Source organism: Hyla sarda, chromosome 4, assembly GCF_029499605.1.
Source record: "Hyla sarda isolate aHylSar1 chromosome 4, aHylSar1.hap1, whole genome shotgun sequence".
NCBI lineage: Eukaryota > Metazoa > Chordata > Amphibia > Anura > Hylidae > Hyla > Hyla sarda.
In genome coordinates, this window is record NC_079192.1 from 109,960,436 (window position 1) to 109,986,757 (window position 26,322).

Genomic DNA, 26,322 nt, shown 5'->3' on the forward strand with positions numbered 1-26,322 from the left:
AGGGGAGCAAGGGAAGCAAAAGACCTAACATATAATAGTAATCGTCTCTCCCTATATCCAGATTTCTGCAAGACAGCGCTAATAAAACGGGCATCTTTCAAGGAAGCAAAAAAACGAATGGCCGCAGCAGGAATTCGCTACGCCCTACTTTACCCAGCTAGACTCATACATAAGGACTCTACTCATTTTTTCAATGATGTGGGCGATGTGACTAGTTGGTTAGACTCCATCAGGTTATGATCCTGCTATATTCTTTATGTTGGTGGGTTAGGTGGGGGGGGGGGGGGGGGTACTGGGGAGGTGGAGGCCGTAGGCGAGAGATCTGGACGGGCTAGTCCTTGAAGGGTCAGTGGAGGGGGATGGTGCTACTGGGAGGATATGGGTGGGGCCACTGGGGAGTTTTGGGGGCTTTTCCTTCGCAATGTTCACTGGATACTCAGCAGGGAGTGTTTTTATTCACAATAGGGTAAACTTTACGGTTAAAACTAAATTAATAGACCAAAGAGGCAGATTTATTTTCCTCCACGGTACGTTAGATAAGGTTGAGCTTGTACTGGCATTCGCATACGTTCCACCCCCATTTTTTAAAAGACAAGAGAGAACTTCCCTTGTTTCTAATGGGTGACTTAAACGCAGTTGTGAACCCAATCCTGGATAGGAGGAGTCGGTGGCCCCCTCCCTCTAATACCTTGCTTGCTAGATTCATCGATGAGATTGGGTGGGTAGATATGTGGAGAACTTCGTATGGGGAAAAGCCACAGTTCACATGTTATGGTTCCTCACATGACTCAGTCTCTAGGATAGACCTTTTGAACTGTAACATCAGGCTAAAGGGAAAGTCAGCAACATTTCCATCGACCCCATGTTCCATCTCTGACCACGTATTGTTAGCAGCAGATATAGACCTGGATGTGAGAGGAGTGTCTGATGTAAGAATTTTTAACCCCTTAAGGACTCAGCCTATTTTCACCTTAACCCCTTAAGGACGCAGGACGTAAATGTACGTCCTGGTGAGGTGGTACTTAACGCACCAGGACGTACATTTACGTCCTAAGCATAACCGCGGGCATCGGAGCGATGCCCGTGTCATGCGCGGCTGATCCCGGCTGCTAATCGCAGCCAGGGACCCGCCGGCAATGGCCGACGCCCGCGATCTCGCGGGCGTCCGCCATTAACCCCTCAGGTGCCGGGATCAATACAGATCCCGGCATCTGCGGGAGTTCGCGATTAAAATGAACGATCGGATCGCCCGCAGCGCTGCTGCGGGGATCCGATCATTCATAACGCCGCACGGAGGTCCCCTCACCTTCCTCCGTGCGGCTCCCGGCGTTTCCTGCTCTGGTCTGTGATCGAGCAGACCAGAGCAGGAGATGACCGATAATACTGATCTGTTCTATGTCCTATACATAGAACAGATCAGTATTAGCAATCATGGTATTGCTATGAATAGTCCCCTATGGGGACTATTCAAGTGTAAAAAAAAAATGTAAAAGTAAAAGTAAAAAAAAAGTGAAAAATCCCCTCCCCCAATAAAAAAGTAAAACGTCCGTTTTTTCCTATTTTACCCCCAAAAAGCGTAAAAAACATTTTTTATAGACATATTTGGTATCGCCGCGTGCGTAAATGTCCGAACTATTAAAATAAAATGTTAATGATCCCGTACGGTGAACGGCGTGAACGAAAAAAATTTTAAAAAGTCCAAAATTCCTACTTTTTTAATACATTTTATTAAAAAAAAATTATAAAAAATGTATTAAAAGTTTTTTATATACAAATGTAGTATCAAAAAAAAGTACAGATCATGGCGCATAAAATGAGCCCCCATACCGCCGCTTATACGGAAAAATAAAAAAGTTATAGGTCATCAAAATAAAGGGATTATAAACGTACTAATTTGGTTAAAAAGTTTGTGATTTTTTTTAAGCGCAACAATAATATAAAAGTATATAATAATGGGTATCATTTTAATCGTATTGACCCTCAGAATAAAGAACACATGTCATTTTTATCAGAAATTGTACGGCGTGAAAACAAAACCTTCCAAAATTAGCAAAATTGCGTTTTTCGTTTTAATTTCCCCACAAAAATAGTGTTTTTTGGTTGCGCCATACATTTTATGATATAATGAGTGATGTCATTACAAAGGACAACTGGTCACGCAAAAAATAAGCCCTCATACTAGTCTGTGGATGAAAATATAAAAGAGTTATGATTTTTAGAAGGCGAGGAGGAAAAAATGAAAACGTAAAAATTAAATTGTCTGAGTCCTTAAGGCCAAAATGGGCTGAGTCCTTAAGGGGTTAAAGGGGTTCTCCGGTGCTCAAACATCTTCTCCCCTATCCAAAGGAGGTGCTATGCAGCGCCGTACATTTATGGTGCATATCCATAAAGGGTTAAACTAAACGCCCATTGGCTCTCCCTCATCAAAAAAAGATGATTTTATTAGACAGGAGATCTCTTTATTCTGGCTGAATAATAGAGGTTCAACTAGTCCTCAAGTTATTTGGGATATACTAACGGTGACCTAAACCTGAGAGGTGTCCTGTTTAAGGAGATCTCAAATACAAAAAAAAAAAAATCATTCAGAGAGAAGGAAGCTCTCCTTCGTGTACAAGTTAAGGGGTTGGAGGATCAATTGGCCAAGAGTGGCAACTCAAGTCAGTCAGTATCCCTCAAAGAGAAGCAGGAAGCCTTTCAGCGCTTTCTGTTAGAAAAGGCTCAAAACCAGGTCTTTTTTTTTCTGGCCATAGGTATTTTACAGAGGGAGGTAGGCCTAGCAAATTTTTAGCTGGTATGATTAAAGTAAAGGCAGGAAGGTCTAGGATTGAGGTAATTCAGCCTTCCCCAAATGGCTCCTCCCCGGGCGCGGACGGCCTCCCGTTCGAATTTTATAAAAAATATTCCGACATACTGGCTCCCATACTTTGGGAAACAGTTTATGAATCATGTCGGACAAGGGGGACCTACCGGTCTCGATGTCAGAGGCAGACATTATACTAATACTGAAGAAAGGGAAGGATCCTAGAAACAAAGAATTATACAGGCCAGTTTCACGCTTGAATGCGGATGCCAAGATACTGGCCAGGAGACTTTCCGAGGTGGTTGGTGAGTTAGTAGATCGAGACCAAACTGGTTTCATCCCAAGTCGTTATATATCGTATAATATTGAAAGTAGGGATCGACCGATTATCGGTTTGGCCGATATTATCGGCCGACAATCACGATTTTGGGCATTATCGGCATCGGCAATTACCTTGCTGATTAGCCGATAATGCCCCGCCCCCACCGCGACTTTCAGGCCTCGAGGTTAATTGGGGGAAATCAAGTATACTGCCCAGTGATTTCCATCTGGATCCTGGGTAGGTACCTATTGAGGTTATACAAAGAAACGTTGACTTTACGCATTTGGGCCTTAAAAAAAAAAAAAAAAATCGTTCAACCTGGCAGACTATAAGAAGTTGAATTTAAATCCTCTGATGGCGAGGGTGGGGAAGAAGGTAGAGCTATGGGACAAACTTCCACTCTCAATGGCAGACAGAGCAGCCCTGATAAAGATGGTCCTACTCCCTCAAATTTTGTACATACTGAATGCATCTCCAATCTGGACTTCCAAAGTATGGTTTGACAGACTTGAGTCGTTACTTAACAGGTTTCTATGGGGCCGGAATAGGGCCAGACTGAAGTATTTTCGGCCAAAAAACGCTCTGGCCAGATGTTAGCTGTAAATCAATGAGAAATCGCTAAATTATTTTTCCACTTGGCGTTTTTAAATTTTTTTTTTTTTTTTTTTTTTTATCATTTTGGTTTTTTTTCATTCTTTTTGGTGTTTTTCAGCTCCTTGGCAGTTTTCCAAAGTCGCAGCATCTTGAGCCACTGACTTTTTTTGTCAAAATCTTGGCGTTTTTCTCCCATAGAAGTCAATGGGAGTGAAAAAACGCCATCAAAAATGCCATGTATTTTTATTTTTTTTTATTTTTATGTTTTCACCTGTGAAAAAAGGGTCTGTTTCCAGGAAGAGGAATAGCAACCATTTTCTCCGGAGTCTGTCAAAAAGTAAAAAAAAAAAATCCAACTTGGAAAGGCTGGAAAAATTGCCAAGGTGCAAAAAATGCAATTTCCACACAAATGAAAAATCGCCTGAAAAAAAAAGCCAGAAAAAACGCCAGATGAAGGAAACTGCACTGGCGTTTTTTCAGACAACAAAATGCAAGACAAAAAACAAGTAGAAACTTAGCCTTAAAGGCAATGTATGACTTATTTAATTACTAATTAAGACTATATCCTGATAATATTTTCTTCTAAGGCTCAAATCTGTTCAAATTTGAGTCTGAGCACCATCATGAACTCAGTTTGTGGCAGAAAAACCTGAGCTGGACAATCCATTGAACAACAGATCCCATTGAGTTAAATAAGGTCCATGTGGGTTCCCGTAGGTGTCCGGTGTTTCTGCATGTCTAGAGTGGGAAAATATTTTCCTCAGCTCATATTCTGCTACTTTGACAGATTCAGCAACAGAAACTCCAATGCTGAAGTGAACAAGGCCTTACATATTTTGTTCTATTTTCATGATTGTACATTCTTGCCTAAAACGGATGTTAACAGCATTTTGATATCTGCTTTACAGCATATGTATGGACCATAGGAAACAACAATCTGGATTTGACTTTTTGACTTACATGGAATTTTCTAGGCAGGCTCGGTGAGCTGTGCAGAGGTCACAATGCAGGAAAGGGGAGGGAGTTGTAACCATCACCTATTGTGAATGGTGGATCCTGTGTTATCTGTATATAGGCGTTACCTTGTAATCCTGCCTGTGATGAGATTATGGAAAATACTGAAAAGAGATATCTACATAGCAGGAAGGGTCAGCCTATTATCAGGCTTAGTGACCATTCAGCTCCACGTCACACTTGCTATATACTAGAAAATTGTTGCTGGATCCTGTTAAATTGGGCAGAAATGCTAAGAGAAACTCTGTGCCCCAGCATCATCTGTCATGGAAGACAAGGGTCAGAAACAACAAAGTAACCTGGCAGGTTTCCTCTACACTCTCTATGGTAATGACCAGGAAGGCTTCTCAAATCTGAATTTACATGCAGTATTTTGCATCAGAATTTGTAAGCCAAACTCAGAAGTGGAACAGATAAAATTATAATGGAAAAATAACATATATCATCTTTATTTGGCAACCACTTCTAGTTTTGGCTTACAAACACTGATGCAAAACACTGAACAAAATTTGGTTGTGTAAAAGTGTCCTTAAAGGGAACCAATCATCAGATTTTACCCTATATAACGCTTGGGCCGCTCCATCGCTGTGCTCACTGAAATGATGGATCAGAGCGATGATGCGGCCTGTCAATCAAGCGGATAGGTTGTCGCTGGCGGCCGAAGAACGGGACTAAGTGAGAGGAGCTCCCCGCCCAGGGGTCTACTTACGTGCACGGCGGTGACTAGTTTATAAGTTCATATCCTCACCATCCCTGGGGGCAGGAGCGTCCCCTTTGAGATGAGGAGGATAAAGATTTTACCCTATATAACGCATTGCCAAGCATTATATAGGGTCAAATCTGATGACTGGTTCCCTTTAAGTGTATGACCAGCTTAAAGAGACATTGAACCAAGAAAATATGCAATATGGGGGGAAATGTATCACTGTGTCTAAATTAAGTTATTTTCACCCTCTATAACTGTGTATATATCACATGTACTTCCCTCATATTTATAAAAAATGTGCACGTTCTTTATAAATAGTTGAATAGCGTAGTTCTAAGCAAGCTACACAGTGTGATCCAGGCTAGAGGGAGTCTACGCAAAACATGCCTGCTGTCATTTTAGCAATTTTTTTTTAAGTTGCATATGATAAATCAGTAAGAGCTTTGTCTGCCAGTCCATCGGAAGGATGGGAGATGAGCAGAGAAAAAAATAGCGTAGGTTGTATTTTATTTCTCCATCCAACTCCTGTAAAATACCAGACCCGCAAATGCCCCCATTCACATCAATGGGATTTGTCAGGACCCTACGGTGTCAGTTGTGCTCTGACCTGTTCAGGGTCCATTTGGTGCAAAAAAAAAAAAAAAGGGCTGTGAGAACTAAGCCTAACCACAAAAAAAAGCAAAAAAAAATTTGGCAAAAGTTTACTCATTTCCAAACAGTCCTAGCGCTAACTTGTTGTGCTGGTGTCTGCTGTCCATGGAATCCCAACCTGGAATATCTCCAGGCAGAAATTTCATAGTGTGAATGGGCCCAATAGTGATTTTTCAGAACTGTTCTAGTTATCGATATCTTATTAATGTGGGTTCAGTTCCTGATAGCCCTTCTAGAAAACTAAATGGTCAGCATTCCAATTGAAAGACATGAGAAGCATAACCCATCAAAGTCAAAAGTAGGGCAATGTGCATGAGTAAGGATGCCGGTAGTAGGACCTTCGCAGATCCAATATTAAAGGCCTATTCTGCTAGGCCATCAATATCCGTGCCTGAAAAGCTGGTCATAAATGCAGAAAATTGGCCATAATATAACAAGCATTTTGTTTCCTGTTTTATATTGGATTACTTGTTGGGAAATAGGCATACACAAACAGAAATCTCTCACAATACAAACATTGTTTACTAAGAAAAATTATTTGTATGGTGAAATATTGTGCATTTAAGTTGTCCCAAATGCGTGGGTTTTAGTAGCAGATAACCATATACAGGGGGGGAGGGGAGGTCTAGTGCAGCTGCTGCCTGTTATCTGCCATCCACACACAGGACAGAGGAGCAGTGGGAAATGGCCGGTGGTGTGTGACCATGTATAGCATTCTATTTCTCAGTTTTGTAATTAGAAATAAAGGAAAGAATATCAGGGAGTATGGAAATAATGTTAATATACTGCACTATAAATCCCTTTATGAAAGGGGTATTCCAGACCTAAAAACATATCACATAAGAGTCTGATTGTGACAGGGTGACCTCTGGAACGGAGCCTTGACTCTCCGCGCTGAATGGAGTGGACCATCAGCACACACTATATTTACTATCTGTGGGAATGCTGGAGATAGCAGATTATTGCTGGGGTACAACAGACATATTTGTGCTCCTGCATCATGGCCATGCACCGCAGCCCTACGAAGGGTCTAATCACAAAAACTGACAGCATCATAGGAATCCATGATAATACCAGTTCACATTAAAGGGGTACTCGCCCATAGACCTCTTATCCCCTACCCAAAGGATAGGGGATAAGGTGTCTGATTGTGGGGGTCCCGCAGCTGGGACCCCCGCGAACTACGTGCAGCATCCGGCGTTCGTTTAGAACGATGGGTGCAGGTGGCCGTGATGTGACGGCCATGCCCCTGGTGAGGTCAGGCCACGCCCCCTCAATGCAAGTCTATGGGAAGGGGGGGGGGGGTTCCATGGTGTCTGCCCCGCCGCCTCCCATAGACTTACATTGAGGGGGCGTGGCGTTACGTTACGAGGAGTGTGGCCATCACGACCCTGCACCCAGCATTCGGAATACCCCTTTAAACCTGCCTTTGGCCACTTTTCATGGCAGTATTTTGGTTGATATTTGTAACCAGTAGAGGAATCTACATGAAAAATTCAAACCTGTGCAGAGGAAAAGTAATGCAGTTGCAACCAAGTAGGTTCCTTCTTTAATTTTTCAGAGGCAATCTGACTGATCGGCAACTGAACCACTTTTCAGGTTTTGATAAATCACCCCCTATAAGATTTGCACCTCTGCTGTGTTTTACAGCTTAAAAACCCTGTCGCGTAAAACCGGCCTTAGGCTGGGTTCACACCCCATTTTTGCAATACATTTCCCGTATCAAGTTTTTGATAAAAAAGTATTCCTCAAAACTTGGGATCGACCGATTATTGGTTTGGCAGATATTATCGGACGATATTCTCGATTTTTGACGTTATTGGTATCGGCAATTACCTTGCCAATAATGCCACCACCGCACCGACCAGAGACCGCCGCTGCCGTTGTCCCATTGCCTCCCCCATCCCCGGTTTTATAATTACCTGTTCCCGGCGCCCACGCTACTTCTGGCTCCTGCGGCGTCCTGTGTTGCGCTGTGCGCTGCGCAATGACGAGTGACGTCCTCAACGCAACGTCACCGTCAGTGCGCACAGTGACAGCTCAGGAGGACACCGCCGGAGCCAGAAGTATCGTGCCCCAGGAACAGGTAATAATAAAACCGGGGATGTGGGAGGCAATGGGGCAGTGGCGGCGGTCTCTGGCCAGGCCAATGCGGCACGGTGGTGGTATTGGCGGTGATAGGACTCAGGACAGGTAGGGGGAGAGAAGCGGGTGGCGGCGGTCTCTGGCACCACAAAAGCCACTGCAGTTCAAGGATTTAAAGTGCCTGCTTAAAATCAATGATCTGCAGCGGTGTCGCTGGAATATCAGTATAAGTTATCGGCTATCGGTCCTAACCTCCACAGAGTATCGGTCCTAAAAAAATCGATATCGGTCAATCCCTACCCAAAACCTAAACTGTATCAAAACGTGTGTACAAAAATTTGTACATGGACGGAAAGCACGTGGTGTTCGGCAAAGTCGTTGAAGGCTGCGAAGTTGTAAAGAGATAACACCGTCCACGTGTGTATAAATTTTACCGGATGCCAGTCGCATCCATTAAAAAAAAAAATGATATAAGTTTTTTACTTTTCGCTCTATTATGAATAAAGTTTCACTTGTTTGATTGAAATTCCAAGAAAAAAAACTGTGCAGTCAAAAACCGTATGGTACCGTACGCTCATAGGGTTTTGTACGGTTTCCACTGACTCCCATGTTTAAAAAAAAGTATATGTTTCAATAGTTTTTCACCAAGACCAAAAACCGTGGTAGGCTACGGTTTTGGGTATGTGAAAAAAATTGACAAAACCGTACAGGATGCAAAACAGACACAACCGGATGCATCTTTTGGCATACGGTTTTCAATAGAGAGTCAATGCAAACGGTTTTCAAATTGAAAATGTATACGGGAACTGTATTGCAAAAACGTGTTGTGAACCCAGCCTTAGGCTGTATTCCAAGCTTTGTTTTAGGTTTACTGAGCTCTTCAGAAAGGTTTTGTATTGTATAGTAATGTGACTACCAAAGGGACATTATATAGAGAGCCGCCCTCCCTGTAATAACACAGGCTCCGCAATGTAATCATGTAACAGGATAAAGCCAGGAGACGCTCAGATAACTACTGAGCAGATGATTGTCTCACCCAGATACACAGCAAGCTAGGCTGGGGGAGGGGACTGTCACTAGGAAGCATAAAAGGCTACAATGCTTTGCTTGTGGGGAAAACTGGAGACAAACTAGTAAAGATTTGTACAGACAAGCTAATAAGAAATAATGTTTACACTTTTTTTGTTTTTACTTTGTGCTATTTTATCTGTTTGTTTGTTTTTTGTGTAAACATACTCTTAAGGATGTTAAAAAATACCAAATTAAAAAAAGAACAAAAACACTTAACAGGGTGCATTCACATCAGGTTTTGGGGAAACAGAAGTCGGATACGGTGGGATCATTTAAAAAAAACGACACTGCTGTATCCCCTCCACACCCCATTCATTTGTATGAGCCGGACTGAGCCAGATAGTGACTGCAAAAAATATATTTTCTTTTGTTACTGTTCCTTTAACAAAACCCTACAGTTAACTCGGGTTGACTCCGGACGGCTAATGTTTGACCATATAAGTGATTTTGGCAGACCATGGTTTTGAGTCCGTAACAAACAGGTTAGGGTCCAAAAATGAGCTGACCTGAGTCACTATCTGACTCCGTCCGGCTCATTCAAATGAATGGGGTGCGGCATGGGTCCAGCCAGGGATACGGCAGCAGCTGTTTTTTTTTTAATTTGCCTGCTGGGGGGGAAAAAAAGATTTATGGAGAAAAATCATAAGTAAATGGCAGAAATGGAGAAAGAATGCTTATTGGGCCCAAAAACAGTGTGTTTTATACTTTTCTAATACTTTTTATACAAAAACAGTGTGTAGTGTGTTTTATACTTTTCTAATGACTTCCAGCTAACATTCAGCAGCAGTGTTTTTCAAGCAAATAAAGACTGGTTAAAAATATCCAATAAAATGAGAATTTATCATTCCCTGTACCAGTGCAGGTGGCAAAATTGTGTTTTGTTTTTTTTTTGTTTGCCCAAGCATCTTTATGCAAAAAGCAGGCAAAATTGTGCTCCAAAAATGTGGCAAAATTGTGCAAGAATTTTACGCATCACCATGTGTGACACCAGACCAATGAGCTTATGCACATGTATACAACAGTATACAGAGACCACACAGCCTCCACATGCCTCTGAACTGCCTACATTGGGTACCGTGACATTTATGAAGGGTGGTGTAGGTCAACAGCTGTTTTACACCTTTTCTTAGTGTGTTGGTAATGTATACGTGCAATGAATTTATGAAAGGGTGAAGTGGATGTGATAAATATGGGGCTAGTACATATTTTTTTGAAAATTACACTTCAGTGCACCACTTTGATTTCTCCCCTGCAACTGTTTTTGAGACTTTCTAACTCATTGTACAACAAAACTTTGCGAATTTTATAAAATGCTGGGCTGAGTTTTGTAAACCAGGTCTGGTGGTCTGGTGTACTTTTGTGGTGTAATTAAGGGCTTTGTAAATGGAAATCTATCCCTCATAAAAGAGATGCAATAGGGAAGAAAATGGCTATACAATTTTGTTTCTGGCAGATTAATAATGGGGGAAAAAAAAAACACTGTATGCAAAACCTGTAACCTTGTCCGAGGTCCAGGAGATAGCTTATGCACCTGTATGGAAACTCTATTAGGACTGTGTATATGATATCACTATGACACAGCATTTGCATAGGTATATATTTACATATATACACAGTCATGGCTGTAAATGTTGGCACCCCTGAAATTTTTTTTGAAAATGAAGTATTTGTCACAGAAAAGGATTGCAGTAACACATGTTTTGCTATACAAATGTTTATTCCCTTTGTGTGTATTGGAACTAAACCAAAAAAGGGAGGAAAAAAAGCTAATTGGACATAATGTCACACCAAACTCCAAAAATGGGCTGGACACCCTTTCAAAATTGTGGAAAAATAAGATTGTTTCAAGCATGTGATGCTCCTTTAAATGCACCAGGGGCAAGTAACAGGTGTGGGAAATATAAAATTCACACCTGAAAGCAGATAAAAAGGAGAGAAGTTCACTAAGTCTTTGCAATGTGTGTGTGTGTGTGCCACACTAAGCATGGACAACAGAAAGAGAAGAGAACTGTCTAAGGACTTGAGAACCAAAATTGGTGAAAAATATCAACAATCTTAAGGTTACAAGTCCATCTCCAGAGATCTAGATTTGCCTTTGTCCACAGTGCTTGTAGCCTCTCTCCCTCCTCCCATTGTATGTGTGCCCAGTCACGCTGGAGGGAACTGGGAGTAGGCTGCATGTCGACCTAGTGCTGCTGTAATTGCCCACTGGCCCCTGGTTTTTGCTTTATACGCACAGGTAGGTTAGCGTTAGGTCCCGTGCCATCTGAGAAACCTTGGCGTTGGTGTGCGGGCTCTGGTGTGTCCTTCATATAAGGAGACACTGGCGAATGTCTCAATTTTTACATCAGTGTTGAGGGATTAGCCAATGTCATTGTATACATCTACCACAGTAGTGCACCTAAATTTCTGTATTGTATTATTCTAATTGTTACACATCCACACCGTTTATCTGGTGTAGGATTCTATTGTGGCACTTGTAGTCCGCTGCAGGCATCCTCCATTGTATGCATTTTATGCTGGGGATCGCCCCTAGAAACGGACTACAAGGGCAGGATCTGCTCCCCCAGTATATATGCACAACTGCATTTGGGGTTGAGCACCTCCAGCCATTTGAGACCACGTTTTTTGTTGTTGTTTGTCCACAGTGCACAACATTATCAAGAAGTTTGCAACCCATGGCACTATAGCTAATCTCCCAGGGCGTGGACGGAAGAGAAAAAATGATGAAAGGTGTCAACAAAGGATAGTCCAGATGGTGGATAAGCAGCTCCAAAATAGTTCCAAAGATATTCAAGCGGTCCTGCAGGCTCAGGGAGCATCAGTGTCAGCGCAAACTGTCAACATTTAAATGAAATGAAACGCTTATGGCAGGAGACCCAGGAGGACCCCACTGCTGACACAGAGACTTAAAAAAAAAGCAAGACTACATTTTGCCAAAATGAACTTGAGTAAGTCAAAATCCTTCTGGGAAAACGTCTTATGGACAGAGGAGACCAAGATAGAGCTTTTTGGTAAAGCACATCATTCTACTGTTTACCAAAAACAGAATGAGGCCTACAAAGAAAAGAACACAGAACCTACAGTGAAATATGGTGGAGGATCAATGATGTTTTATGGTTGTTTTGCTGCCTTTGGCACTGGATGCCTTGAATGTGTGCAAGGAATCATGAAATCTGAGGATTACCAATGGATTTTGGGCCGCTCTGTACAGCCCAGTGTAAGAAAGCTGGGTATGCACCTGAGATCTTGGATCTTCCAGCAGGACAATGACCCCAAACATACGTCAAAAAGCCCCCAGAAATGGATGGCAACAAAGTGCTGGAGAGTTCTGAAATGGCAGCAATGAGTCCAGATCTAAATCCCATTGAACACCTGTGGAGAGATCTTAAAATTGCTGTTGGGAAAAGGCGCCTTCCAATAAGAGAGACCTGGAGTAGTTTGCAAAGGAAGAGTGGTCCAACATTCCGGCTCAGAGGTGTAAGAAGCTTATTGATGGTTATAGGAAATTACTGATTTTTGGAGTTTGGTGTGACATTATGTCTAATTTGCTTTTTTTCCTCCTCTTTGGTTTAGTTCCATTACACACAAAGGGAATAAACATGTGTATAGCAAAACATGTGTTACTGCAATCCTTTTCTGTGAAAAATACTTCATTTTCTAGAAATATTTCAAGGGTGCCAACATTTACGGCCATGACTATATATATATATATATTTGTATTCTTACAATTATTTTTTTATTATTATTTTAGACTCAACTTTTAAATAAAAGAGCAACAAAAAGTCCTTTAGGTGAAACTTAAAAACTGTTTTGAGCTAAAAAAAAACAAAAAACAATAATATATATATATATATATATATATATATATATATATATAATTTTGTCTGTACACATTGCTGCAAAATAATTATTGTTTTTTTTTAGTTCATTCTATATCTCATTCCTTTAATGACGCTGGCATACAAATTAATTGTATCAGCTGACATGTTAAACAAAAAATATATATTTTCACTTTTTTATGTGCAACCGCTCCTTTAACAAGACCCTACAGTTAAAGAATGGAAAACAACGAAAGTGATGGGAAAAGGTTACTGGGTTAATTTCCTACTAAACCCTATTCTGATGTGGAACGTGGGAAAGTTGTATGACATGGCTTTTTTTTTTTTTTTTTGCAACAGACTAAGCAGCCAATAAATAACCAAGGTTCATGATGATTAGAAGGCAAGGGTTAACAAAGGCCAGATGTGCTTGGGGAGTTCCCCAAACTAGCGGTTTTGCAGCTGTTGCAAAACAACAACTCTCAGCATGCCCTGACAGACGCAGTCTGTCAGGGCATGCTGGGATTTGTAGTTTTGCAACAACTGTCAGTGCACGCAAGTTGTACTTTAGCAACAGCTGCATGTTTGGAGTCGTAGTTTAGCAACAGCTGCATGTTTGGAGTTGTACTTTAGCAACAGCTGCATGTTTGGAGTTGTACTTTAGCAACAGCTGCATGTTTGGAGTTGTACTTTAGCAACAGCTGCATGTTTGGAGTTGTACTTTAGCAACAGCTGCATGTTTGGAGTTGTACTTTAGCAACAGCTGCATGTTTGGAGTTGTACTTTAGCAACAGCTGCATGTTTGGAGTTGTACTTTAGCAACAGCTGCATGTTTGGAGTTGTACTTTAGCAACAGCTGCATGTTTGGAGTTGTACTTTAGCAACAGCTGCATGTTTGGAGTTGTACTTTAGCAACAGCTGCATGTTTGGAGTTGTACTTTAGCAACAGCTGCATGTTTGGAGTCGTACTTTAGCAACAGCTGCATGTTTGGAGTCGTACTTTAGCAACAGTTGGGGAACTTTGCTGAGAGTAAAAGAAATTAAGCAATCGATAAGAGACACATGATAAATTAGATAGTGTATTTCCAAGTATGTGGTGATATGCATCTATCTAGCTGGGGCTTGCACTGAAGACATCCCTCTTTCCCTTTCATGTACACAGCCTGAGCACACAGTCTGCTTCCAGCTGGCTGACTAAGCTGAGGCTTTTCTGCCAAAAAGGGAGTGGTATGCACAGCTGACATCACATGAAAGGCAGGACCGCCCAGCAATGCTGACGCCCCAGTTACCAGGGGGCCCAGGAACCAATCAGAGCAGCCGCAGACACAAGATGGCCTTTGAACTCCTAGAAAGCAACTTCCTCCTCCTGCTTGTGGAGAGCACACAGTGCATCAGTGTCAGCCCAGCGCTGCAGCACAAAGGAAAAGCCATTTTGTGACCGAAATAGAAAACCATAAAATGCTAAAAAACATTTGCTTTCCTGCCTACATTTCCATGCCATCCCCACATACATCTCCAGACAATAATGCACCTTCACAAACATCTGTTTTTCTGATCCTTATACACACACAAGGCTTATAAAAAAAAATGCTGCAGCTTTATCTCAAGCATTTCTCTAAAATGGCTGCCGGTCACAAAATGTACTCCAAGGACAGGAGACAAGAAGACCATTTCACGTCTACGCTATGCAACACAGCAGGCTAGATCCTATATACATCCATATTAACTCTTCAGATGTATTCTATTATTGATACTGTTACTTATAAAATATTATGTATATATCACTACCAGAGCGTGCAACATAATAATAAGTGATTCTATAAAACCTAGTCAGGAGGAAGCTTCATGGAATAGCTGTATGCTATAACCACATAACTGGGGGGATATTCAGCCATCAAGACACCAACACAGAGACCTCTAGGTATCTGACATACTTTAGGGTCACAGGAAACGTTTTACATTCGCTACACGATTCTTTCCAAGAAAAAGGAAGCAGCACATTGAAATGAATAAAACATGCACCACAAGAATCACACAGGTAACCAGGAAGCCATGACAAAAAATACCAAAAATACATAGTAAAGAGTTAATGGATTTGGGACATATACCCCTGTCAGAGCCAGTGTTAAAAGCCTTGATCAATACTAAGTGTGCTGTAATATTTTATAGTCTATGTAGTCAGGAGCTACAGATAAAACTAAAACACCAGTAACAAAAATGCCATAATATATCTTGAAAAATAGTAACTATTTCAAAAGTAAATGCTGAATAATAAGTAAAATAACTAAATAAATAAAATACTTGGAAATTATCTTTAAGGTTACAAGAACTAAAGAGAACTTTATTTTTCATACCAGAAGAAAAAACTGTATACAACATTTCCCAATATAAAACAATATGGCACCTATGAGCATATATATATATATATATATATATATATATAGCTCATCACAATGCTACTGATATGTGGGAATTCACACACACATATATATATATATATATATATATATTCCTGATATGAAAGATATCTATATTAAATACACCTGTGTCTGTATATCTCATATCAGTAGCATATATATATATATATATATATATATAGTGATGAGTTATATGAACACTGAAGTGTATTAAGTGATAATACACTTCAGTGTCCATATACAACTCAATACACCCCCATACACCATCTCTCTCACACATCAGTAACACACACACACACACTTTGTCACATCACAATAAATATCACACTATATGTAAGATGGTATATTACACGTTACAATATACAAATCACACATTACACTATTCAATAAAAGTTATTTCAAGTGCTTACAATTAGAACAAGTAATTCCAAATATAAAAACCAAGTTATCCAGAGTAAATATAAAGCACACAGTACATATCAATGTTATGACAGTACAGGCAACAAATAATAAATAAATAAGGTGTCCACTTCAGTGTATCAACATGGGTCTAGAGACCCTCTGCAGTATTAGGAAACACAGCCTCTGGTAACATTGTGGCAGGGGATGAGTGTATACAGGACCCTCCCCAGAGACATAAGGGCTGGATCAGGATCTACTTTACTCCCAGGCTGTAGTTCAGGCCTAGTGTAAAACAACATGTGGGAAACTGTCTCCCCCAAAAGAGTTGGTGCAATGCAGCAGATGTTACAAATATCACAAGGTCATATACAAGCAGCAGCAGTAGCAAAAAATCCCCCCAAATTCTGAATAAGTAGGTGAAGACCCAGCAGAGGTGACAGGGGGCACAGGCTGCTGGAGCCTCCCATAAGTTTCTGAAAATGCCCTGGAATATTAGGGTGTGGCAATGAGAGTCAAGGTCAGATCTGGGGGAGAAAAAAGGCACAAAACACAACAGGGGGGCTGCAAGATGTGTCCCTGCACAGAATGTATGACTACAACTCCCAGCATGTCCTGATCAGGTCAGGGTATGCTGGGGCATGTAGTTTCACAGTAGGGAGAGGGAGGGGGGGATTATCTGGGGGGGGGGGGAGAATGTAGGTGGAAGAAGTGTGGGCAGGGGTACTAGACAGGTGGGCATAAGAGGTAAGATGGCACAAGAGTATCACCCCCATTATCATACCTGGACGCATTGCTGCGGGCTGAGCCGTCCTCCTCCGTGCCCTTCTCCTTATTCCTCATCATCTTGTACCCGGTGCAGGGGTGGGCTTGCTGGCCTTTGTAGTACGAGGAAGCCCAGGTATTTGCTGTCAAAAGTTGAGAGAAAAGGTGAGGTCCCGGGAGCTAGGAGTCTGGCAGCGGCGCCGGGCACATCCCGGGCAGGTGAGCGGCGATGACATAGAGATACATAGATATGGTGATATACATGATATATATACTATATACTATCCCACGATCCGGCCGACAACTCCGCTCCGGCCGCCTCGCCCGAGGAGATTTACCATTACGTCATCACACACAAAAGTAGGCAAAAAGCAACAAAATCGCCCAAAATCGTGCACAAAATGCCCCGTCCCGAGTCGGAGAAGCGATCGGAAGCTCACCTGTCTATTCCATGGACCGATCCTAGGACGGAGGCGCCGGGCTCCGGAGATCGGCAAAAACGCCAGAAAAAGACAAAAATATAAATCTGGAATAAAAGGCGAAAAATAAATTAAAAAGCTGCAAAAATGTGAACGAGAGGTCGTGATGAGGGGAAGCGGCGAGCCCGGGGGTCGGCAGGAGGACGGCTGATCAGAGCGCACAAATATGGAGGTGCGCCATGAGCTGGAAAACAACGAGCACACTCCTCGGCTCCGCCGCCACCGCCGCTCGGAAAAAGGGCGAAAAAGCAGAGAAAATCGGGGTTTCTGCCGGTTGTGGGGGTCCCCGGAGGAGCAGGGGCTGAGGGGGGCGCGGGAGGCGGACACAAGTTCCACAAAGTTACCCTGAAGTGAAAGGGAAAGCGCTGAGCGGAGTGCGCTCTCTAAGGCACAGCCGCCATCTGTAGCTCCTTCCCAGCTCTGAGCTCTGCCTGTGATTGACACTCTGTACATTTACCCCAGAACTCAGGTGATGTAGTGAGGACCCACCCCCTTCATCTCCACCATTACCACTGTGTTCAGGGAGCAGGGGCACCCCATGGACAGGGCACCCACACATACCACATGGGGGCTCTCCTCACTGACAGGGGTGCTGCACCCTTTACTGCCCACAACAAGGCTCCTTTGTCTCTGTAAAACGTTGCAGTCCTTGGGATAAATCACTTCCTCTCTGGACAGGAAGTAAGCCATTTTGTGAGGAAAGGCTCCTAAGATGTCTCCTTGGAGGGCATGAGACAATACCATGTGTGGATATGAGGGGCCACAACTGGGAGGAGCCATGACCAACCCCACAGTCTCATGATCCCAGGGGTGTATGGTGGGGCAAATGTCATGGTGGGTAAAGTAAGGGTGGGCTTTAGGTGCTCCTCCACAACAGAGAGAATACTTTATGGAGCTGTGACAACAGCGCCAACCTAGGGAGGGTAAGCACCACGTAGAAGTAGGCGTGTACTGTAATTCCATACAAATAGAACCAATAGAATACTTGTGATCCCTGAGAAGACCTTGGAGAACCTTTTCATAGCTCCTACCCCATAAAGAAAAAAACCAAAAAAATTGAGCCTACATTTCCATGTCATATACAGCTTTTACAGGACGTGTACACATTACCAACCCAACGGTGGGCATTATAGGGGTTAACCAATATTATAGTTATACAGGTATATGGTGGAATGTCTACCATGATGTGGTTGTATATGGTCAGCTACAAATGGCAAATTCATGAGATGTTTCAGGGGCTCAGACATGGTGACCAAGTTCTTCTTGACGTACAGCAATGACACCATGCGTAGGCGAGTCCAACATTGTCAGCCCCCCATAGACGCTTGTTGTCCATCTTTTACCAGTAATGTTTACACAGTAATTTATTTTAAACAAACACCAAATCCCCAAACCACCAGAAAAAGACTGGCAGTAATGGTGCCCAACTTTGGCCCATAACAAATCATCTTTGTTCCAAGAATAAAAGACAGGCTGTTACGGTGAAATAAATCTCTCTTTATTACAAAAACAGTCTTGACAATCAGCATCAAGAAATGTAAAGATTTGGCATCAAATTGCAAAGCACAAAAGTAATATTCAAAAATACAAGAACATGACAAGGAAATTTGGTATCAGTTCTTGAAGTAGTTGGTGTGTCAGCAACGAAGTTCTCTTCTTGACTAGGATAGAGCGAGCCAGAGACTGGTGGAATCCATTAAGCGCCATGCAGTTCACATTAGATTGCCAATTGTTGACTTCTCATCAGTAGACACCATTCCAACTGCACGGGGACCAGAAGTCTTTGAAAAATCAAAAAGAAAGGCCATTGGAATGTGGACACATCAGTCACTTACCATCAGTTTAATACATTTGTGCCCCTAATGAATGGAGCCACATATTTCAAATTAGACCCACTTTAAAAAGGGGACACTTAACCAAAAGTGGTCTGACATATAGACTAATCTGGGGGGCATCAAATTATTAATACAATTTCCCAAGGAAACCCTTATTGAACACAACATTTGTTGGTGAGCTATTAGAGGGTCATGGCTGAATAGTGAATAGAATGGAAATTGATCAAGTACAGAATTGTCAGTCACATTATTTACCACTTTAGGCTTGACTTCCTCTTTAAGAACTCTCCCTTCATACAAGTAAATGAAACGTGCCTGCCTTGGGGCATCCACATGCCTGCCTTGGGGCATCCACAGGACATTGATAGATTAACATCTCGGTGCCTAGAAGTCCTATGGCCCATAAGACTACTCCAGTATCATATGGCACATGGTAGGTGATGGGGCCCTGGAACAAACTTCGTACTAATGACCAGGAACTTCAAGTTATAGTTCTGGCCCTTTGTTATCGGACAACCCCAAGAAAAAGTATGACAATAAACAGAATTCAGGACCTACAGAGATTTTATGGTCCATACTTGACTGTGGTTTCTGCCTCTTTACTAAAATGTTTATAACACTTGTTCCCTTATTTTGCTCGAAGAACTTCACTAAAGACTCCAGCAAATAGTAAAAATGTTTCAGAGAGCTGCTACCTACTGGAAGTTTTTAGAGGAAATCATTAAATTAAAAAAAATATATAAAGTATTCCAAACTACATTTTACAGCAACTTGTATATATTTGCAACTTGACAGATCAGAAATCAAACTATGTAGTAGCTAGAGTACAAGCAAAAATCCACTAAACCAAGCAAACCTACCCTTCTATTCACATATACAGTAGCTCTAGAAAACCAACCCCTAATCAATTCATAAAATATTAACAGTGGAATAATAGTGTGACAAAACCTATAGCGGAGGGGAATAGAACAATGATACAAAGTCTTAATACAAGTTGAGCAATCTGTAGTTAGGTCCAAGATCAACTTATAAAAAATAGTCATTAGTTAAGCTTTTTGTTCAGCCATTAAGATGTGACTATAAAGCAGACTGACCAGTATTAAATCCGTATTTAAAAAAAAAAGCTCTAATATACCAAAGGGGCCTAGAATGAGTGCCATTTTCTACTGGGAGGTGGGTCATAGGCCAAGTGGTGCAAGCTCACACTATTTCTAACCTAACTACACATGAGGGAAGACTCACTTTCAGGTTACCCCAATGTAAGAGATGCCTGCATCAGAGACAGGTTCCCACTAAAGGTCTATTCACACGTTCAGTATCCTGCGCAGATTTGATGCTGCAGATTTCAGTGTAAACTAAACAGCATACTAACAGCATCAAATCTGCAGAGGATACTGTATGTGTGAACAGACTCTTAGAACAAAACAAAGCCTAATTGAGGACTGTAAACTTGGCAATGGCTATCATGGGTGCTTCCCCCACATATTAAGAACAGCCATCCACAAAAATGTAATTGATCACACAACCATTAAAGAATTCCATTTTTATTGTATGCATTGTGGTCCTCCCAAAATAATCTGTTCTGTAGTCAAAGAGGCAGCTCATAAATATTCAGTAAAGATTCAGTCACTGCCAGCCCCTGTAATCAATCAGCCACATCCACTAGCTTACAGCAGACTTTCTTCATGGGACCCTGACAGAGGAGGAGTCATCATGACTAGTTTTGACCCATCAATAAGAGTCCCCAAATTTCAAGATTAAGATCAGCATTGATCAACTTCAGTCCTCACGTTTCCTTAACAGGTCATGTATTCAGGATCTTTTTAGGGTGGATGCCACAGACCAGAACCACAAAAACCACACAATATGGATTTGCTGCAGATTTTATCTTTTGCAATGCCAAGAATAAACTCTGCAGCATATCTGCCTTCAAATTCACAAGCAGATTTTGCAGTGGATTTTTGTGCCATAAAATTATGCCACATGTAACTCCTATCGCCACCAGTGCATCAACCGATCCTCAGACCAGGACCTATTATGGGAGGGCTGGAAAAGACGAACAATTGTGGACTGTTTTTAACTGAAAACAATTAAACAAAGTATTTTTGTTTAGTGTCTGGGTAGAAATAGGGTACATAAAGAAAAAAAATAGACCAGCTCACCACCCTGTAGAAGTAGCCACTGGAAGGGTAGTTGGTGGAGGAGCACGGATGTAGGTCAAGCCGTGTAGCCAGTTGCAATAGAATCCAGGAAGGAAAAGGAAATCCAGCTCCCCCGAAAAATATAGAATAACGGTATAAAAACACAAAAAATGTATTTCATTCAACCGCTAGGCGTTTCATCTATGCTTTTAATTCTCACCATCTCATTGATTTTTAAAGGATGAAATAATTTTTTTGTGTTTTTATACCGTTATTCTATATTCTATATTTTTCGGGGGAGCTGGATTTCCTTTTCCTTCCTGGATTCTATAAATAGGGTAGGGATAAATACCAGAAAAAAAACTATTGAAAATGGGACACTACATTCAGGCGTCAGATTTGGCATATGTGTCAATAAATTCCCCCAACAGATCTAAAGTGCCAACAGATTAACTTTAGCCATAAAAAAAAAAAGATGCCAAGTGTGTTCCATCTTCCCCCCCCCCCCCCCCCCAATGTCTGACCAAGGGAAGTCAATGGCAGATAAAATACCACTGTATAGCCTCTTTATTCTCGCTAAACATTTTACATTATGTTTGATAAAGTTTGGTCAAACGTCATTCTTAAATGGGCACTGTCAGATAGGAACACTATGTGTTGTACATTTGGCAAAACATTAAATGGGCACTGTCATAATTTTTTTTAATATGTTGTAGTACTTATGTACTACAACATCTCTCCAATATACCTCTATTTTTTTTCTGTTTAAAATATTGTACTTTCCATTTGAAATCTGGCCACTAGGGGTCTCCCTCCTAGTGGCCAGCTGCAGCCTGCTAGGACTTCACTGCTGAATTTGGACCGATCCCTGCTGGGCAATTGGTCCGAATTCAGTCAGCCTGCTCTCGCTTCTAGCCTGTCAGACAGGTGGGAGCGAGCGCTGTGAACGCTAGGGCTGCAGGCATTGGCTCACTGGCGTCGCGTGCCACCCATCCCCAGCATGTACAGTCTGGAGGCACAGAATATCAGTACTTCATAAGAATTTTTTTTTTCCCTTTTCATAGAAATCATGGCTTAGTCCAAACTGAAGCACAGGCATGTACAAAGTCCATTAAGTAAGGGCAGGCTAGCACTCTGCTCTAATAAGACGGGAGTGAGCACAGAGGAGTCCTATCAGACAGGAGAAAGCACAAAGTGCTAGGCCACCCTCACTTATTAAACTTTGTCCATGACTGTGCCTCACCTTTGACAAAGCAATGATTTCTATAAAAAAGAAACACATTTTCTTAGAAAGGTTAATATTTCGCTAAGATGTACAATATACAACTTTTTGAATCTGACAGTGCCCATTTAAGCATCAAGTAAGGCTCAACTTTAGAAATACAAAAATTCACAGAAGTGTCATAAAAAAAAAAAAAAAAAAAAAAACTAATGCATTATTGCAATACCAGACAAGTAGGGCACTTTCCCTGGAGAGAGAAAAAAGTTCCACACATTAAGGGTGCGTTCCCACAGGGCGTATACGCAGCTTATTTGACGCTGCGCAAAATTTATGGCAACAGCGGGAAATACGCTGCGTATTCCTCGCTCTCTATGCACACAGGGCTTTCCGGCGGCAGCCCTATGTGTGCAGTGAGTTTTGGAGGCGGGGCCGCGCTTCACAGTCACGCCGGCACACGGCCCCGCCTCCAAAACGCAATACACACATAGGGCTGCCGCCTACCTAGAGGTTTTTCAAAATTAGAACCACATGGCTACTTTCTTCTAAAAGTAGTGGCACATTTGTCCACAGTGTGTGTGATGAAATAGCTCTCGAGCTAAAGTACCAAACAACCCATGAACAGATGTAGCACCATTTCTAGAGGAAAGCAGCCATGTTTCTCTAACTGTGTACAACACCACTAAATTCAACTATTTGGTCCTCAAAAGCATGGCTTTTGTTGGTGGGGATGGGTGAGCCGAAAAAACTACAGACAGTCAGCTTCACAACTGGTAGCAAATTGCCAGAGTCACTATAATGTCTAGCTTACAAACGTTAAGCTGAATTGGTTGCTAGAGGCTTAAAGGCCATCTTTTTACATACGAGGCCTAAGCTTGAGTCCAGGCAGGTACTTGCATAGTGTGCATTAGAGTAAAACCTAATGCAAGTTACATATGCATGAACCTCTAAATATTTTATATTACTACTAGAGGAAGAGAACAATCTGAGGAGCAGGATTGTAGTCACTGAAAGTATTACTAATATACACTTTCATTTTCCTCACCTCCTGCTGCAACTTAAGAGCTCTTTTATTCAGGGGCTGACATGGCAACAGTAACATATGCACAGACTTCCTGTCATGTGACTGCCACTATTGGGCACCTTCAATGCAGTAGTGTAAACAAGTAGTGATCACATGACAGGAAGTTTGCACAGATGAGTGTAAGATGTGTTTACACTAGGATCATGGCTTCAAATTGTTATTGGCGATTACTGATGGAACCTGTTGACTATTAAGGACTATTGGGTTAAAAAGCACAGAACTGAAGATTCCAGTCTGAATACCTCATGTTCAATTCTATCTAGTGTGTGTGTGTGTCTAACAGATGTCTGATGTGTAGATGGCAGGGCAGGTGAAGACTGTAGTCTGCTCCTAAAAGCAGTGTTGATTCGTGGCATCAGTCCAGTCCAAATCACGTCAAGTGGTGAAGCCATTTAACAAACACCACAGCACTAACACCACTAAAATCCCTTTATCCACCCATTTGGATCCCCTGTTAACACCATTCAAGATCTCCATCTCTAGGTCAGAGTTAGAGGTTACATCTGTTGCTCTGGACCTGTATGAAATAGTGCATGTTTTTAAATGTTATCGATTAACTTTTTTTTTTTATACCCTGTGGTGGCGGTGTAGGGAAAAAGAAAAAAATAAACACTTGCAGCCAGATGTCCTCACATTTAGCTGGTTGCTGGGACCCATTGGGGCACTGTAGGGACTAATGTCTGTCAAACAGGAATTGTCCAAAATGAAGGATTCTTATAGTATGTACAGGGATAGAAATAGGTCCCAATAAAACTTGGAAACAAGCAGTATGGCTAGACAAAGAAAGGCAATATCTGGGTTAACAGACAGCCTTGTAAGCTCAAAAGTCATTAGTCCAAAAGGAAATGGCACTTAGACCTCTGTGCAATGACAGTGTTCTCTGTAAGGGACAATTCATTTTTCAATTTAGTGGAGACATTGGGATCTGCATAAATGTCAATGAACAGTCACAGATGCCTTTTTCTTACTGCACAATAAAAAGTTGTGAGAAGCTTACTGCCTCATGCATAAAATCCGCACCAACAATCAATGTGTCAACATAGTACATAGCAACCAGAGTGAAACATAAAAAAAAAATTCTCCTCAACTTAAAGGCTGACGAACACTGGATTTTTTTTTTATAAAGTGCATAATTAAGTGTTAAACCAGCAGGTTCAAAAAAGGTACCATTGGTAAGTGAAAGACCCATTTAAGGATCCTGAATAGCATCCATGTGAACAGGACATTTAGGGAGGAGTATAGTGAAAGCTGTTGGCAACCAAATGGCACCGAGAACACTTCTGGTAAGGTTTTTTGTCAGCTACTCTGAAGCTAGCCCTACACATGAATGGGGTGGTTACAGTAGTACAGCTGAACACTTCCAGAAGTCACTTCTATCTTTTTCTTTAATTTAGTAATGTTGTCAATTTTAGGACCTGGACAACATTGCAAAGTGGATACACAAGGGACTGTTATCTTGGGATCACACATAGGTAACTATAACAAACCAAACAGTTCTTTTCACAGAACTTGAAAAGTATATAATAAATACACATTCAAAACGTACACCTAAATGTCAGTACCAGGTTTGAAAATACTTTCCAAATGCTGAGTGAGTAACCCGAGAGAAGGAAGTTTAATTTGGCACACAGAAAAATAGGTAATGGATGCAAACCTAGTTGTCAAAATCCTGTTTTAGCCTCAATTTTTGACTAAACAGCTAAAGGGGGCAATATAATGTCTGGTCTTTTATAGCAGACAATGCTGTGTGGGAGCTCCTCCTGCAGCTAGGGCTTTGTTGAGGTATGAAAAAGAAACAGGAAAGTTCTAGCCTCCTGGGACAATAGAATTCATTAAAAATGTCTCAGATTTGACAGCAATAATAAACTGGATATGACCAAAGGAGGGGGAATAACTTGAGACTGTGGTCCCCTATGGCTCCTTCAGATTTAACTGGGTTGCTACAATACTGTATACAGCCCATAAATGGTTTGTGAAAAAAAAAAAAAAAAAAAAGAACACTAGTTTTCAACAGCCCCTTTAAGGCCAGAAATTATCCATGATCAGAGTCTTAACTTAAAGCATTCTAATGTAGGTCTGGCAGCATATACGTGTTTACACCTTCTGGTAACTTCGTAGCCTGAACTTGCCTGCTGCTACAGTGAGCAGGATACAGATTTACACAAATCCATAAACTGCACTTTCCAGCAGTGGGCAAGTATCAGGGTATGAAGTTACTGGCAGATTTAAACATATATCCGGTCTCTAGACCAGAGTTGCACTTTAACATACAGGGCATTCAGAAAGTTTTCCACTTATTTTCTTTTCACACAAATGTTCATTAAGAACACCTCTGGTCAGGGTTGATGGAAAGCTGAATGGATCAAAAGTACAGTCTCTCCACGTGCCAGCTGCCCTTAACCCCTTTGGGGACTCAGGGTTTTTCTGCTTTTTTCCCTCCTCACCTTTTAAAAATCATAACCCTTTCAATTTTGCACCCACAGATCCAAATGATGGCTTATTTTTTTTGCACCACCAATTCTACTTTGTAATGACTAAAAAAATAAAAAAAATAAATCATTGTGCGACGATATTGAAGAAAAAACCCCATTTTGTTACTTTTGGGGCTTCTGTTTCTACGCAGTACATTTTTCGGTAAAAAAATGACACCTGATCTTTATTCTGTAGGTCCATATGATTAAAATGATACCCTATTTATATAGGTTTGATTTTGTCGCACTTCTGAAAAAAAATCATAACTACATGCAGTAAAATTTATACATTTAAAATGGTCATCTTCTGACCCCTATAACTTTATTTTTCTGCATACAGGGATGTATGAGGGCTAATTTTTTGCACGGTGATCTGAAGTTTTTATCAGTTCCATTTTTTTGTTTTGATCGCTTCTTATTCATTTTTGAAATGGTATAAAAAGTGACC

At 41.5% G+C, this 26,322-nt stretch overlaps 1 protein-coding gene and 1 long non-coding RNA gene across 7 annotated transcripts in view; one reads left to right on the top strand and one right to left on the bottom strand.

Moving 5' to 3' along the window:
- Positions 1-14,510, top strand: part of LOC130368344 (uncharacterized) — a 34,863-nt gene extending 20,353 nt beyond the window's left edge. The window contains exon 3 of the long non-coding RNA XR_008892427.1: positions 14,227-14,510. This is a non-coding gene — a long non-coding RNA (uncharacterized LOC130368344). The remainder of the gene's footprint in view (positions 1-14,226) is intronic.
- CHD2 (chromodomain helicase DNA binding protein 2) overlaps positions 1-26,322 on the bottom strand; it is a 119,560-nt gene that overhangs the window by 83,768 nt on the left and 9,470 nt on the right. For 3 of the 6 annotated variants that reach the window (XM_056571867.1, XM_056571866.1, XM_056571865.1), the window contains exons 1-2: positions 17,469-17,648; positions 16,665-16,788 (exon numbers count right to left, since the gene is read on the bottom strand). The exons of 1 other annotated variant lie outside the window; for it this stretch is intronic. In XM_056571867.1, coding sequence (XP_056427842.1) covers positions 16,665-16,788; positions 17,469-17,577 — 233 coding nt within the window. In that variant the 5' untranslated portion in view covers positions 17,578-17,648. Of the gene's footprint in view, positions 1-16,664; positions 16,789-17,085; positions 17,443-17,468; positions 17,649-17,685; positions 18,043-26,322 lie in introns of those variants that run through there. 2 more of the 6 variants (XM_056571868.1, XM_056571869.1) reach the window with 2 other exon arrangements.